Genomic DNA, 16,217 nt, shown 5'->3' with positions numbered 1-16,217 from the left:
GAATTACAATAATTGTCATATCATGTTATTGAATTTTATTGATTGGTGGGATAATTATTAGCTTACTGCAGTAGGCGGGTTTCCGTGGACTAGCCTATTAGAGGGGCACGGTAAACCCCGTTATATTTTACCTCGGTTGGAGAGGCGAGTAGGGTAACTCTCGAGGTATAACTTTTAGAGTTTACTTAACGCCAAACCACCACGTGAGGGGGAACTCGGTCAACGCCAAGGAACGGCTATATTTTCAAAATAAAACATGACTTTCTAATAGCTTTGGCAGACTCAATTGGGATAGCCCTTTGCCAAGGTATCCCAAATAACTAAGTATGATAATAATTTTTGGCATGAGCCAAGCTTTTAGGAAATTCATAAGCCATACTGATTACTTGATTTAAATAAATTGATTTTATTTGGTTGAAATAAGTTGAAAGGTGATAAATTACAGTTTGATGAAATATTTTAATAGTCTCTTTTTACTCGCCTTTAGATATTTTAAATGATATTTGCTTACTCACTGGGATTTGAAAATCTCACCACCCTCCTTTCGACCCATTTCAAGCTCAGAATAGATTGTAGATAACTGATATCGACGAGGACTACAGTTGGACTTGCCACATCCCAAAACTGTAGGTTCATTTCTTTTGATACTTTTAGTCATTCGTGGGCCCACGTGTTACTGTAAATTAAATTTTATACTTTGGTTATCTGTATTACAACATGTATGAATTTATTTTGCTTTTACGCTGTAAAAATTATTTACACAGTGTTCTAAAAATATTATTTTATTAGAAAATTGAATATTTTATTTTATATTTTTATTTTATTCTAATAGTCATAATTTCATTTTAAATGAATGTTTTAGACATCCAAAATTATTTTTGATTATGAAATATGTGTTTTCCACTTATATACTACATTTTTAACTGATTTTGAGATTTTTGAAAAAAATGACCAAAATACCCCTGTGAGACAGAAATTATTATTTTATTTGTTTTAAGTTGGAAATAGCTTAAAATATTTTAGAACACGATATTCAGCAACGGTTACTCATAGGGGAAATGAGAAGCTGATATTAAAGCCTTGCGGGGTTCTGGTTGACATTTTGGGTAATGAGTGTCGATCGAGACATCGCGATGGTTGTCACGGGCTCTAGGGGAGTACCGGGTCATGACATTATTAATGGAGAGGCGGTTGCTTGCTTGATATTCAACACGAGACTGGAACAATAAGTCACCTGTTTTTCACTTATGACATGGGGGACCTTGTGGAATGTTCATTGAGAGGTCCATAATGACCCCTTGGTCTATTTTCTCTTATGGTTTGAGGTTACTAACTACCTCAACAACAACTCGATTTGGAAAATGGCTAGGTATGCCATTGTTTGGGCAGCAAGGAACAATATTGTTTTCAAAGGTAAAATTTGGGACGATGAGCAAATCTTCGAACTTATTAAACTTAGAGTGGCATGGTGGATGAATGCTAAATGTCTTGGTCATAATGCGTTAATTTGTGATCTTGTTAAATTCCCAAATGAAAGAATCACCCCCATGAAGTGCAAGAAAACTAAGAAAATGGAGGTTTAAGCCAAACAACAAAAGGGGTGTCTCGAATTTAATAGTAATAGAGCTGCTAGAGGCTGCCTTGGGGAATCTGGTGTAAGCAATATCTTGGGAGCATAGGGATGTGGTCGCCTTATTTTCCAAATCTATATGCATATTTGATTCTAATAAGGTTGAGTTACTAGCGGTGAAAGAAGTTGCTCTTTTATTCGCGGCCTCCAAATGGTGCTCTTCTCACACTTTTCTTATTAAATGTGATAATTTTAATGTTGTCATATGGATTACTAATCCCAAAGAGGTTCCATGGAAAATGAGGATATATCCCATGCTCTATTAATGAAAACGCTGACTCAATGGCCAAAGAAGGAGTCCTTAAGCCAATAGATCTACTTTAGATTAATGACTTCATGACAATGCAATCGAAGATGGTTTAGTCGGGTTGAGGTGTTATGTACCTTGCTATCTCTTACTGTGTTTTTTCTTACTTGCGGATCTTAATGCTATTTACTATTACCATGAGAGCCTCTGATGTTCTTAATCTATTACTTTGTTTTGGTGGTTTACTGGTTGATCCCTTCTTTTGAATTTTCCCTTTGGGGTAAGATTATGTGCAAACTTTTTTAACATGCATAGGTTAGGTATGCAAGCTTATTGTAAGGTGTTTTTACAATTCTATTTGGCTAGATCAAAGGTAAATGCTGATTTACCCAAGTGGCTTCTCACAAGCCGTATTTGATATTGTTGTGGATTCTTTTTGTCAGGTTGTAAAGGATAATCTTATTCTCCATTCATTTTGGAATTTAATCTATCTTATCTACTTCTCAATATATATATATATATCACTATTAATTTATAATTTTTATTGAAAATATAATCAATAGCATTTATCAAAAATAATAATTTAAAATAAAATGAACAAAAGTAGTATGGTTTTATTAATAATTTTTTTTACATATAAATAGATAAATAAATTGAATAGTTATCAACATTAATTTTCAAGTTGGACAAATTATTATAAAATTGAGCATTAACGGGTAATTATGAATTTTATTCAATTTAGTTCTTATATTCTTAAATTTTATTTAATTTAGTTCATCTATTTTATAATTTTGTTGAATTTAATTCCTATGACATGTTATAAAATTTTTTTTTAAAGTCTACTACATCATCGTTGCCACGCTAACATGTTAATATCACATCATCACTACCATGCCAATATTTCAGACCCACGTCACCTCACATCAGCAAATTTTGACATGTCATCATGATGTCAGTAAAAATATGTACATCGTAACTTTATCTCGACAGTATATAAAATACAAAAAATTGCTGATGTGAGGTGACGTGGGTCTGAAATATTGACGTGGTAGTGATGATGTGATATTAACATGTTAGCGTGGCAACGATGATGTAGTAGACTCTAAAATTTTTTTTTATACCATATAAAGCACATGCTATCATTAAACTTGAAAATACACATTATTTTTTGCTACACCATTCCGGAAATACCACACTAAAATATTTAAAATAATTAATTAAATGTACATAATAAGTAATAAATACCAAATGTGCATTAAAAATTAAAATAATAGCATCAATAGGCAGCACACGATGAGTGGGGTTGAACTGCCAAAAACTTAACCAAAAATTAGGCCTAGTGGGCCGCACATGCCCTTATCCGCCAAGTGTTCATGTGGGTTCGGGTGGTTTGTGTGACCAACCCTTCTTCAGCCTCCAGTTGGGTCGAGTCCAACCCGATGAGAGCAAACTTCAACCCTTTTAGGTCTATTTAAGTTTTTTCTTTAATTCTCGATTTTTGATCAATTTTAATCCAATTAAACCTATTAAAAAAACTCGATTAAAACAATATTTTATGAAGACCATACATTAACATCCATTAAAACAAGAGCAATTGAGATCAATCATTGAGTCATTTTGAGTTTTAACCTATTCTTGACCTATTTTGATTTTCTTAATATTTGGTAATATAAACTCCATATGTAACGCAATTAAAACGTTGTTTTATCTTTTATACAATATAACAAATATTGTAGAACGATCAATTTTAATTAATACTCATAAAATATGAAAGTCATAATCGGTTCATGAATTGAGTTCGAAATTTGAACTGGAAAGTTTAGCCCTTGATTTCTCTCTCTACAAGTCAAGGCACATAATATGGTGTATACCAATTAATATTCTCACAAGAAGGAATAAAAGCTTTATGCTTACTAAACAAATCAGTAATCGAAAAATAGTTTTCTGGCTCTCCAAAGATCTCAACTCATATATAATAACTTCATGACAAATCACATAAAATAATATTTAATTGTATCCTAAATCAAAATTATGACTGCTCAAATACTAATGGTTAAACTTTTTGTATAATTAATTATACTTAACCTTGAATTAACCTAAGTAAAATTTAAACTATAGGAGTGTACCTAATATTTGATACATGATTTGACGATAAAAGTAATGAGATTGACCATTGAAATTTAATGGGTTAGATTTTCATTTTAATCTACAGCTTTCCGAGATGATCAACACCTTCCTTTGATGCTGAATATTTCATTTTTTTTAACTTAAAACTTAGCTCTTTAATATTAGATTTGCACTCATCTTTTTACTATTCTGTTATCTTTTTATTAGTAATACATAATTTTCTTTTTTGAACTTTAAACTAAGTTCTTAATATTAACTCTTTAACACTAAATTTTGTACTAACTAGTCTCTTTTCTTAAGATGTTATATATATATATTTGATTATTTTTACTAATCTCTATTTAAAATTATTCCGCGACCAGCAACGAAGCAGCGTGCATCTTCCTAATAAGACATCACTAATGCTATTCCTTTACAGCTTGATATGTGTTTACTGGCAGCAACATTTACCAAAGAAAGATATTTTTCATGTGCATGTCAGGTGCACATTAATTAATTCCAGTTAAAAATGAATAAATACAATAGCATGCCGAGTTGCATAAAGGAGATCACCTATTGTATTTATTCAAGTTGCGCAACTTGGCATGCTATTAGGTGAAGAAGGAGATCACCTAAACATAAAATTTTGAGTAAAATTTTGCGTAAGCTTGAGAGTTGGCAGGTGATATTCAAGGAAGTTACACCGACTGATTTGAAAATTCCGCACTTCACTAGCCAAGGACGACCCTAAAAGAAATGACATGGAACCTTGCATTGAAGTTCCCCATACCTGCTCTGATGGCAGAGGCAAACCTACTTTGATTCAAATGGTGTCACTGGAGTGGTAAAAAATTTGTTAATTATGTTAAAATTTTATGTAGTAAAATTTTATAAAGAGTGGTGTTAAAGATTTATTAATTTTTTTATAATTGTAAAAGATGGGATCAAAGATTTCAAGTTAAAATAAATTTAATTACAACACCACGTAAATAAATTCTTGAATCTACTCCTATCTGATGGGGTTAAAAGAAAAGAAAAAAAAAAAACAAGAGCCCTACCCTCACTATCCTACTCTAAATTATAACATAGCTAAACATTAAAGTTTTGCTTAGTAGAGTGAAAAGAAAAATAGGAAGATGGAAAAATTGAAAGAAGAAAATGTAGAAAGATGGAAAAAAATATTTGTTTTTCTGCTTGCATTAGTATGATTGGTAGAAAACATGAAAAAAATAAAATTTTTCATTCACTATTTTATAGAGATGAAAAATGAAAAAAAATTGAAAATTATATTATTTTACTATCATATCCTTTTAATTGAAGATAAAAAACAAAATCTAAAAAATTATATATAAACAATTAATCTTATAAATATGCAATGCAGGACTTACATATTTTTCATTTTCTCTCCTCCAATCTTTCTAATATAAAATGATTTATTTGTGTAGATAAGATTAAATTGGCATTGGCAATAGAGTCAGAAAAGTTTCCAGCTTAGACACTGTTTGATTACCTAAAACTTTATTATTGAAAAACGGATAACTGAATTTTAATAGTAAATTGATAAATGCTACGTTGTTAAATTTAAAGGTAACAACAATCTTAAAATATCTATCCCCTTCAACCAAAATATATGGTTTATCTGAAAATTAAATTCAGAACAAAACTGCATCTCCTCGGTAAAAATGGTTCTCACATATTTAGTCCTTTAACTTTTTGGATTGTTTGGTCAGTAAAGGCGGTGCTGCTGCGTGTGCATGGTACTGCTACTGAACTGGATCCAATAGTGCTAAAGGCCCAACCTGGCGACAGGAACTCGAGCCGACAGGGCTGCCCGTTCCTCACGCACAAAATAAATAATGGGTAAAGCCGCGTGATATCATAAACTTTGCTATGGTTGGCTCGTGTTTGTTAGTGCGATTTTGACAGCTACATAATACTATGTTTCCTACTCTACAACTGTCTACAACCCAGCTGAACGCACCTTCCTTGGCCCTTTCCTCTACCTTTTTCTTTACTATAAATACCAAGCTCTACCCTTCTTCTCAAAGACACCAAAACATCAAAGCTATTAACGCCTCATATTCCAACACATTCTCTCTTCCCAGGCAAACCAGAAAAAAAAGAAGAAAATGGGCTCAACTTCAAGTTTCAAGTTTTCGTTGCTTATGTCTCTCGTAATTGGCTGTCTCATGACAGCATCAGCTAGCAACTTCTATCAAGATTTTGACATCACATGGGGAGATGGCCGTGGTAAGATAGACAACAACGGAGAGGTTCTCTCTCTCTCCCTTGACAAAGCTTCTGGCTCCGGTTTCCAGTCCAAGGATGAATATCTTTTTGGCAAGATTGATACGCAGCTCAAGCTTGTCCCTGGCAACTCTGCTGGCACAGTCACTGCCTACTATGTAAGTTATTCTCTAATTAATTCTTGTTGTCCGCAATTTTTACGAGGACGTGTAGATGTTAATGGCACAAATGCTGTTGTATATATTTATCTGCAGCTATCTTCCAAAGGATCAACATGGGATGAGATTGATTTTGAGTTTCTGGGGAACCTTAGTGGGGATCCTTACATTCTTCATACCAATGTGTTCAGTCAAGGAAAGGGAAACAGAGAGCAACAGTTCCATCTCTGGTTTGACCCAACTGCGGATTTCCACACCTATTCCATCCTCTGGAATCCCCAACGTATCATGTGAGTATTCATTAAATTGAAAATTTGCATTTTGCCCCAATTTTTTTTTCTTTTATTCCTTTGGTAGGAATTGCTTGGTTGACAAAATCTTGTTATGCTGTGTTCCAGCTTCTCTGTGGACGGCACACCCATTAGAGAGTTCAAAAACATGGAGTCGCTTGGTGTCCCATTTCCAAAGAACCAACCGATGAGAATTTACTCCAGCTTGTGGAATGCGGATGATTGGGCTACAAGGGGTGGTCTGGTAAAGACAGATTGGACTCAAGCTCCATTTACTGCTTCTTACAGAAACTTCAATGCCGATGCCTGTGTTTGGTCTAATGGAGCATCTTCCTGCAAATCAAATTCTCCATCTTCTGCCTCAACCAACAATGCGTGGTTCTCTCAGGAGCTGGATTCCTCTAGTCAGCAAAGGCTGCAATGGGTGCAGAAGAACTACATGATCTACAACTACTGCACCGACGCCAAGAGATTTCCCCAAGGTCTACCTCCAGAATGCAACATGTCTTAGAGGCAGCATTAACAGCTATTGATTAGATCAATATTCTTTCAATTCTTTTTCTTCTTCAAGCCAACTCGTGATTCTTTTGTTCTTTGAGAATTCTCCCTATTTTGTATGTGATACGTTATCGTATGATATGCAACAACAAGAGACTACTTCCTCCCTCAAAATTGATTGATGGACATTGATTAGTTTCTTTTAGAGGGTAAATCAAATTGAGACGAAGAATTACCAATATTTCTGATGACACTTAAAAGAAAACAAGGACTTGAGAAAGAAAACCAAAAACAAAAGAAAAAACTTGATAAAGATAACTACAAAGATAAATTTTCATAAAGAGAAATATTCTCACTTACTATTTACGTGATAAAGATAAATATCTTCACTTGCTATTTGAACATGAAAAGACGTGATGAAGATAAATATTCTCATTTCTATTTGTGCATGATAATTTAACACAGATAAGATTGAAAATTCTTGAAAAAAAAAAAAAAGAGAATGAAAGGTACTATTTGATGTTTTGATAATTGAATAAAAAAACAGAAAACAAGATAAGGAATTTGATTTACTTTGAGTAATAAAGAAACATGAGTCAAGAAAAATTAGAAGAATCTTTAAAAGGTTAAGGAGAAAAAGAAGAAGCCGCCACCTTTAACTATGATAACATGCAAATTAGGAATACGAGGTTGCCTTATTTGGGGTTAGACTAGTGTGTATTTTTACATTAGCTATGGAATGATTACATATGTATATACAAATGTGAAGTATATTAGACTAATTCTTAAATTAACATTTACATATCTGAGCCAAAGGCAGATTATTTCAATTTGATGACAACTCAAAGAAAACCAAAACCTCGGAGACAAATGAAACAAGCTGATGATAAAGATAAATATTCCCAATTGTAGTTAGGACTGTGCAGTGGTTGGTTGCAACCGAACAACCGACCGCAACCGTCAATTATTGTAATCGACGGTTACAATTGAAGGTTGCTGTTGCAATCGTCAGTTGTTCTGATCGACCTCGTTAGTCGATCGGCTCGGCAGTTCGGGGGACTACTTCCCCTTCGAATCGACCAATTAACTAGCATGCTCCACTTTTTTTTTTAAGGGAGAAACAGATAAAATTACCCTTCATTAAACTTCCCATAAAGCAGCACATCTGTTGCTATTCTTTCTTCCAACCCCCATAATTTTCCCTTCCCTTTCTGCCTCTCCTTCTCATACTAAACCCTAAACCAGCAACCACCAACGAAATTGGTTCTCTTCCATTCTTCAACTGGTGTCAACTGACCCGAAACCGACCGAACCGAAGCTCCATAAAACCAACCGAAATCGACTTTTAACACAATGTAGTTTGATTGGTTGGAAGAGTTTAATTTTTTGGTCGATTTTCCAAAAAATCGAACTGAAGCTAGCTCTCCCCTACTTGTAGTTAATAAAGAACTTGTTATAACTTAGATATCATTTATTTCAATTAGTAGATTCTCCTTAAGTTTTTAAATCAAAATTAAATTGAGGGTAAAAATAAAACAATTATTAAGTCAGCATTCTTACTATATACTTGTATTCTTTAATCTTTGCCCTTACTATAAAATGTCCTTTTACTTCCCAGTGGGATACCTAACAATGGCTGGAAAATCAAAGAGGGCAGCTGGTGATAGCAACTGGAAAGCAATAGTACTGCCCTTTCCAGTTTTGTCTCAAAACCAATGCAATCATGAAGTATATGTATTAATTGGTTGATTGGATCCCAGCTTGTTAGTGGAGATATTGACAGAAATGTTCTTCAAGTACTTTGTTTTTGTGCAAACAACTGTCTTACTGAATTTTTTTCCTTTGCTTAATCCTGTTCTAATCACATCTTGACTTTCCTAATCCTAGAATAAACATCTTTTCACATCTTCACTCCACTTTCTACCATTGTTGGGGTAGAGATCTTAAGTTTAAGCCATACTACTCCCTCTTCTGCCAAATCCATAGCAATTGCTATCCGGAAAGCAAACAAAGTAATGAATTAAGAATTCACTATTCGATAGCTATGTTGTTGGGAATTCTTGAAACTTATTTTAGAAATGTGAGGTTGTTTTTGCATATTGGTCTTTGCCTTCCTTTCATTTACATCAGCTTCTTTAACTTAAATTGGGCTTCAGGTGTTCCTTACCTTCTTTAAGGAACGGTTTGGGCAACAGGAAAGAGGACCTCTTGGATGCTCTTGGGCTGGGTTTTGTTAAGGCTTCCATATGAAGCAGATGCATGAATTTTTTTTTTCTATAATCATTTTTTATAAATTTAATATTACTATGCAACGTCTTTTGTGTATATATAATATATATATATATATATTGTACTGTTTTGATTTCTTTTAGGTCACATTTTTTCAACTTTGATTTAAATTTTTTTAAATAGTTTATCAAAGTAAATTTTAATTAATATGCATGTAGAAACTAATTTATTCAAAAATATTAATGGGTATTTTAAAATTTTAATTAATGATCATTTAAAAATAAAATAGAGTCAAAATTAAAATATTTTACCAAAAATTCAAAATAAGATAATATATATGAAACGGAAAGAGTAAATGGTGTGTGTGTATATATATATATATATATATATATATATATTTCCTTATAATATTTCAAAAAATCAAATGAAGATAATCCCACACCCTATTCCTTCCCCCAAATCAAAAGAAAAAAAAAAAGCAATTTGAATATATAAATAGGCATGTGCTGAGGCTGAGCAATTAGCTTAATTAGGGAAGTCACCTTTGCACTTTTTCTTCCATATTCAAAAGCAAAACAAATAATGTCCCTCATTCCTGCAAAGTGCAAACAGCGGTTTCTATTCCACCGAATGAGGCAGGCAGTCATGGTCATTTATAATCTTTTCAGAAACCACCTTCGCTTGGCCCTGTGCCTCCTCAATATTCCTGTGATTTATTACTTCAAAAGAATATTAAAATTTTAATTAAGGAATATGATCCATTCTTCATATGGAGAAAAAGCTCAAAAAAAGAAGTATACTATAGCACTTTTACTCAATTATTTGCCTTTTTTTGTAACCCTGCCACTTCTCCAAAATCTTATTTTCAAGGGATAGAATTCTGGTTCTTTTTTTTTTTTCTTTCTTTTGAAAGGCATTTTCTATTGAATAAGAGATGTTTAGTATAGGGGCCTCAAGTCATACAAAAAGGACTTCAAACCTAAAGAAACCATAAGCTACCTAAAGCAAAGGAATCCACAAACCGAATCTCATCAGATCAAAAATGTACCTAACAAATATAGTTCTGTACAGGAAAGCCATAATTTTCCTATACACAAAAAGAAAGCAAAAACTAGTGCATATGACAACACTCAGTTGACAACAGATTCCCTGTAACTCCAATGACCATAATCGAGCAGCTGACACAGAAATTAGGAAACAAAAAAAAGGCAATGCCTAAAAGGAATCAGACTTGAAGATCACAAAAAGCACAAGGCAAAGTGGAGTGAAAGCAAATAATTTAGAAACAAACACCAGAGAGGCAGCCTTCATTGTTGCAGAAAAAAAGGCAAGGAATTCAAAAACGCAAGCCTTCATTGTTGGCCATCAACCCCAAGAGTCTCACCGTGATCTATACCTGCAAAAGCCTCGTTGTAAATCCAAAGAAGGTTGGTGGGACGTTGCACACCTTCTTTTGCGAGAGCGTCAACAGCCCCATTAATTGACTATAAAATGTGCTTAATCTACCATTCCTTGATCTTGCCAAGCAATTTGCTGGTTTGAATAACTAAGTGTCTTGGGATAGATATCCATTTAACAATATTGCTATTGTCACATTCAAGAATATGGCGGAAAGCTTCATTCCACCTAGAGGTAGCATAGATGAGCGTAGCTTCTCTAATAGCCATTAGTTCGGCCTTGTTGGAATCGCATATGCCGATTGGTTTAGAGAAATAGGCAAAAGTGTCCCCTAAATCGTTCCTTAAATTACCTCCAATACCCAATTCATCGGGACAGTCTCTAGATGCTCCATCCGTATTGAACTTAAGGCTACCATTTTGTGGCCTAAACCAAACCTCCACTCCCCTGGCTTAAATAGTATTCTAGGGGATCAAACCTTCATTAGGGAATCTGATCATATCACCAAATAGAGATGTTAAGATCAAGCCATTTGGCGTTCATCTACCAAGCAACCTGAAACTTTGTAAGCTCAAAATGCTCCTCATCCCATTCTTTGCCCTTGAATACCACCTCATTACGAGCAATCCAAATAGCGCAAATGATGACATACCATGCCGTTTTCCAAATCAAGTTGTTATAAGTGAAAGCAGCAAAACCGAACCAAGCAAGAAAACATACTATGGGCTCGTGATGTATCACCCATTGCACGTTCCATAAAGCTCTCCACTACTGCCAAAAGAGCCAAGACTTTTCACAAGTGAGAAATAAGTGGTTTATAGTCTCGGGTTCACATCTGCAGAGGAGGCATGCCACAGCATCAACGCTAAGAGTACCTCTCTTAACCAACACATCTTCAACAGCTAAGCGACCTTGAAGAAGCTGCCAACAGAATATCTCAATTTTATAAGGAGCCAGTCCCGTCCAAATTAATTTCAAGGAACCTTTAAAGGTAGCATTTGAAAGCATAGCATGTCCACAGAAAGATTGCAAGAAGAATTGCCACTAGAGTCGGCCTCCAAATCAGTTTATCATGGAAATTCCTACCGAGAGTTTGAGCTTCAATAACACTTTTAAAGCTTTCCCATTGCTTGTATTCTCATCCAAAAACATTTTATCTAAGGTCAACTTTCCAAATCCACTCATTGTCAATCCATTTCCCAAAATCATTAATTTTTCCCTCCTTTTGCATTGCCAGTGCAAAAATTCGTGGGAAGGAACCTTAAATATGCAGCCATTCACCCATTCTTCATCCCAGAAACAGATTCTTCACCCATTTTCAAGAGACAATCACATACCACTAACAACAAGGTCACTGAAATTCCCATCTGCCAAGAGTGGTTTTGTGGTATTTTCCATATGTTCCACGCTTTGTTAGGATTACCAACGTTCGGAATAATATTGTTATGAGCAAGACCAGATTTTTCCACGATAAAACACCTCCAAGGACTATCCGACTCATTACCAAAGCGTCACAACCTGATTCAATTTTATAATCTATATTTTTTATATTCCTAATACTGTATTAATATTATTATTAAACAACATGTAAACTTAAAACTAAACGTTCACTTAAAACTCAAGGCAAATGATATTTAAAAATTATTCATCATCTACGTCTACAATTTAAAAATTATTCTTGATAAAGTCAAGATAAAAACGTCTAATAATTAATCATATATAAGTATTTAAATCAATGCTAAATATACGTATATATATTCCCATTTCAAAGGGTTATGTTCAAATATAGGGATCTCCCTTTCCCCAAAACTATAGTAGTAGATAAAAAAAAAAAAAAATTGCATGACTAGCAATCCGTCCTTTTCTTCAAAAAAACTAGATCTTATAATAAGTATCTTCGTCATCTTAAAAATCCAAATTAATACATCTTTACATAGATTTGATTGTTCTAAATTACCAATTTTAAATATAATAATATCCAAAAACATAACCGCTGAGAATTGTATCTTTAAAATTACATAATAATATCCAAAAAAAATCACTGAAATCGTATAATATCTAAAAAAATTGCTAATAATCATATATTTAAAATACAATAATTTGTTTCCTACGTGTTACATTTTAATACCAAAAATAATTTGTTTTTACCAGTTTATCTTTCTGCCCAAACATTTAATTCTTTGGAGTGCCACTAATTAGTAAAACTTTGTTGTTATATATACTAGATATTTACAATCAAAACCATATCCACCCTTCATCAAAGTTATGAATCAAAGTTACTTATTGACTTACTGTGCATTTTTTTTTTGGCCAAAGACTTATTGTAATTGAACACACCCATTTGAGTAAAAGTCTTGAATATAAAATAAAAGTAATGAATATTACAATTCTAAAGAAACAAAAGCTACCTATTAAAGAAAGAAACTAGGAAGGAGAAAATTACTAAAACTTGTTGGTAATGAGCACTGGGGTCTGTAGTGTGCTAAAATACACACACACACACACACACACAAAAGGGAAGTCCTGGCCAACTAGGTATCCCAAGATCTGATCGTGAAATGAAGCATTGAATTTTCTTTTCTCGTTTTGTCCCTGACTTCCTTCAGTCACCAACTCATTCTAACTTGCTTCCATAGAAGCCCTTGAGAGACATGCAGAGAGCTATTGACAAATATTGATGGCAAATGATAATATAATTCCTTTGGAATATTCTAATGGTGGAGAAGACAAGGATCCCGATGAGGCAGAGAGATATCTGACTAACATCAGCTTTTATTCGTATTTTTTGACAAACAATAACTTGAGAAACAAGTGTTTCTGATAAGATATCAACCATACTCCCACCACTAGAAATCTATAGATAAAAAAAAAAAACAAAGAAACAAATCATAAAAATCTTAAAGAAACTCAGTTCAATAAAGATAATCATAGTGAAAGCAAGAAATTAAGGTAGAGATGACTCATGTATATGATCATCAGCTTCAAAGCATTCCCGTTTCCCTTTTCTTTGCTTCAGCAGTTTCATATCCTGAGAGGGCTAAGCAACTGCATACAAACAAGACCTTAGTAACACTTGTTGGGGTACCATCTATGATAAATCAGCATCAGCATCAGCATCAGAGAGAAGCGCGAGGCGAAAGGAAACTGCTGGCTGAAGAGGTGTTTGGGGAAACCTCGAGAAAAAACATTGGATTCTTGGACTGTTAGTGGGAGCCCCTTTGGCAGGGAGGCATCAATCAACAGTTAGGGCTCCTTTTCATGTTTTTTTTCCCCCATCCTGTATTAATAGGGATATAGGACGGTAAATGGGAAAAGAACCCTTGGAAACAAACCACCCCCATCTGTACTCTCTTTATCACCCCCTTCAATATATATTGTATAGATAAGGCTTTCGTACGTAGGGATGATCAAGCGATGATTTTGATAGCCCCCCACCAGACTGTGTTGCTGCAAGCCACGTAGTTGCAAGCTGTGGCAGACTGGCTAGGGTTCTTTTTCGTGGGTTTTCCCTTTTTCTTGGTCCTGCCTTTTGTTGCTTTGCAAAGTGCCTTTAACTTCCGTTTCCAGACAAAAATTAATTAAATGGCCGCGTGATATATGGATGAGTAAGGCGCCCTAGTTGCATGCTAGGTATTTTGATTTTGTTATTGACTAATTTGCCAAACCATAATTATGAGATGATTACTAGTAGTAGTTAATTTGCTTTCCACCATCTAACCTCTAAACCTTTGTTTTAACGAAATTTGCAGCAGATATATAGCATTTGACAAGTTTGGCTTGGGCACGAAAAGTGGCTTGCTTCATCAGGTGCTATTTGATATTACTAATCCCCAAAAGATTTCCTCTGTTGTATATCCACTCTGAATCAATATTAGCTAACCATATTGTTAATTTTATGTATATATCAGTAACTCATGTGTGAACGAACTTTTTCGTTATCCTTTCTTGAATGATTGAATATTAAGGTTCAAATCAACTCTTCCTAGCTACAGACCTGTTATTTGTATCAAAACAAAAAATCAAACCCCGCATGGTTGCCTGTAATGGGAACTAATAAATCCGTGGGTAGTTATAAGATCGGACACCGTACGTCCTGCTCGCTAGCTACGTGACACCCGTGATGTCTTGTCAAATTAATATTTGATCAAACTTGAGTCCCAAATAATTAATATTGGCAACTCCTCGTTGAAAAAGTTCGACGGAGATAAAAGAGTAGAAAGAGGGAGCCGAGCGAGGACTTTAATGTGCTGCAGGGCTAAGGCAGTTTTGGATTTCAGCAGCTTTATTTTTTTAACCTGTGGATTGGAAATTTGGAATCTCTCATGGAGGATTCTTGTTCTCATATATCTTAATTCAATCTGATGCACAAACAGTTAACAGCGTGAGCATATCTTTCCCTCTTTCGGCGCCCCGCCTTATGACATTGTTGCACTACTACTATACTATATGGTATTACTATGTTAGCAACTAGAAAAATTTGCCCACCCATAGCCATTGGTAGTAACGACAAAATGCACCACATGTCAATCAGTTGTTAAGCCAAATGTCAATCATCCATGTAATGTCAGCAGGACCCGGATAATACAACAACCACAGAGATCTTCCTGTTTCATTTGGTCAAACTGTCAGTTATTTACCGCGTCATCAGAAGGCCCCTACAAAATTTATTGCAATTTGATAGGACTATACGAGTAAGGTCATCCAATAACAATTATTAAATTTGTTAAATTAAATAATAATTATTCAGTTTTTCTATTGTTTAATCTATTAACGGGTTATCATTTGATCAAAATAAAGTAAAATTCATTTTAATTAGGAGGGGAGACATGACAGCTTGACTCTGGGGAGGATTCTCCCCTTCCTTTTTCCTTATTTCTTCTTCGAATTTGGTTTTTCCCCGTGACAATGACCAGCCATTAGAGATTGCCAAGAATGGAACCAATCTTACGGTGACAGGTTTGACTACAGGACTGACCGTTTTATTGAAACAAACGTCAGATCTTTGAGTGAAGCCTTTTGCCACCAATCTAGTTTTGTACCTGAAAATGGAACCATCAAGGTATCTTTTAATTCTAAAATCCACTTGTAACCATGTATATTTCTATTGTTGGGAGGTGGAAACAATTTTCATGTGTCATTATTTGTGAGGGCAACATATCCGTCATGCATAGCTTGCTTCCAGTGAGGATATTGTATAGCTTGTGTAGCACAGGTTGATTCAATGGATTCTGGAAGAGGATTAGTGGTGGCCAGCTGGAGGTGTTTAAGTTTAAAAATATTGTTTTGTGATCATGTAACCATAGGATGTGCTCTCTAAGGTTGAGGTGGCCCCAGATGCAGTAAATTTTAGTTAACAGTTGAATCAGGAAGAAGGGAAAGGTAATTTCTTGGGGAAAGAATTGACACACCCGTCA

At 34.4% G+C, this 16,217-nt stretch overlaps 1 protein-coding gene across 1 annotated transcript; it reads left to right on the top strand.

Moving 5' to 3' along the window:
- LOC18589222 (xyloglucan endotransglucosylase/hydrolase protein 22) lies at positions 6,028 to 7,374 on the top strand. Its single transcript, XM_007014103.2, has 3 exons — positions 6,028 to 6,388; positions 6,485 to 6,678; positions 6,787 to 7,374. Exons 1-3 carry the CDS (start codon positions 6,113 to 6,115, stop codon positions 7,187 to 7,189), a joined length of 873 nt encoding a protein of 290 aa, XP_007014165.2. The 5' UTR covers positions 6,028 to 6,112; the 3' UTR covers positions 7,190 to 7,374.

This window comes from Theobroma cacao, chromosome 9, assembly GCF_000208745.1.
Source record: "Theobroma cacao cultivar B97-61/B2 chromosome 9, Criollo_cocoa_genome_V2, whole genome shotgun sequence".
Lineage (NCBI taxonomy): Eukaryota > Viridiplantae > Streptophyta > Magnoliopsida > Malvales > Malvaceae > Theobroma > Theobroma cacao.
Note: the sequence above shows the minus strand (reverse complement) of the source record. Positions and strands in the feature narration are given on the sequence as shown.

Coding starts and splice junctions, on each gene's coding strand:
- LOC18589222 (XM_007014103.2), top strand. CDS start 6,113: ATGGGCTCAACTTCAAGTTTCAAGTTTTCGTTGCTTATGTCTCTCGTA. Junction 6,389..6,484: donor GCACAGTCACTGCCTACTAT/GTAAGTTATTCT, acceptor ATTTATCTGCAG/CTATCTTCCAAAGGATCAAC. Junction 6,679..6,786: donor TGGAATCCCCAACGTATCAT/GTGAGTATTCAT, acceptor GCTGTGTTCCAG/CTTCTCTGTGGACGGCACAC.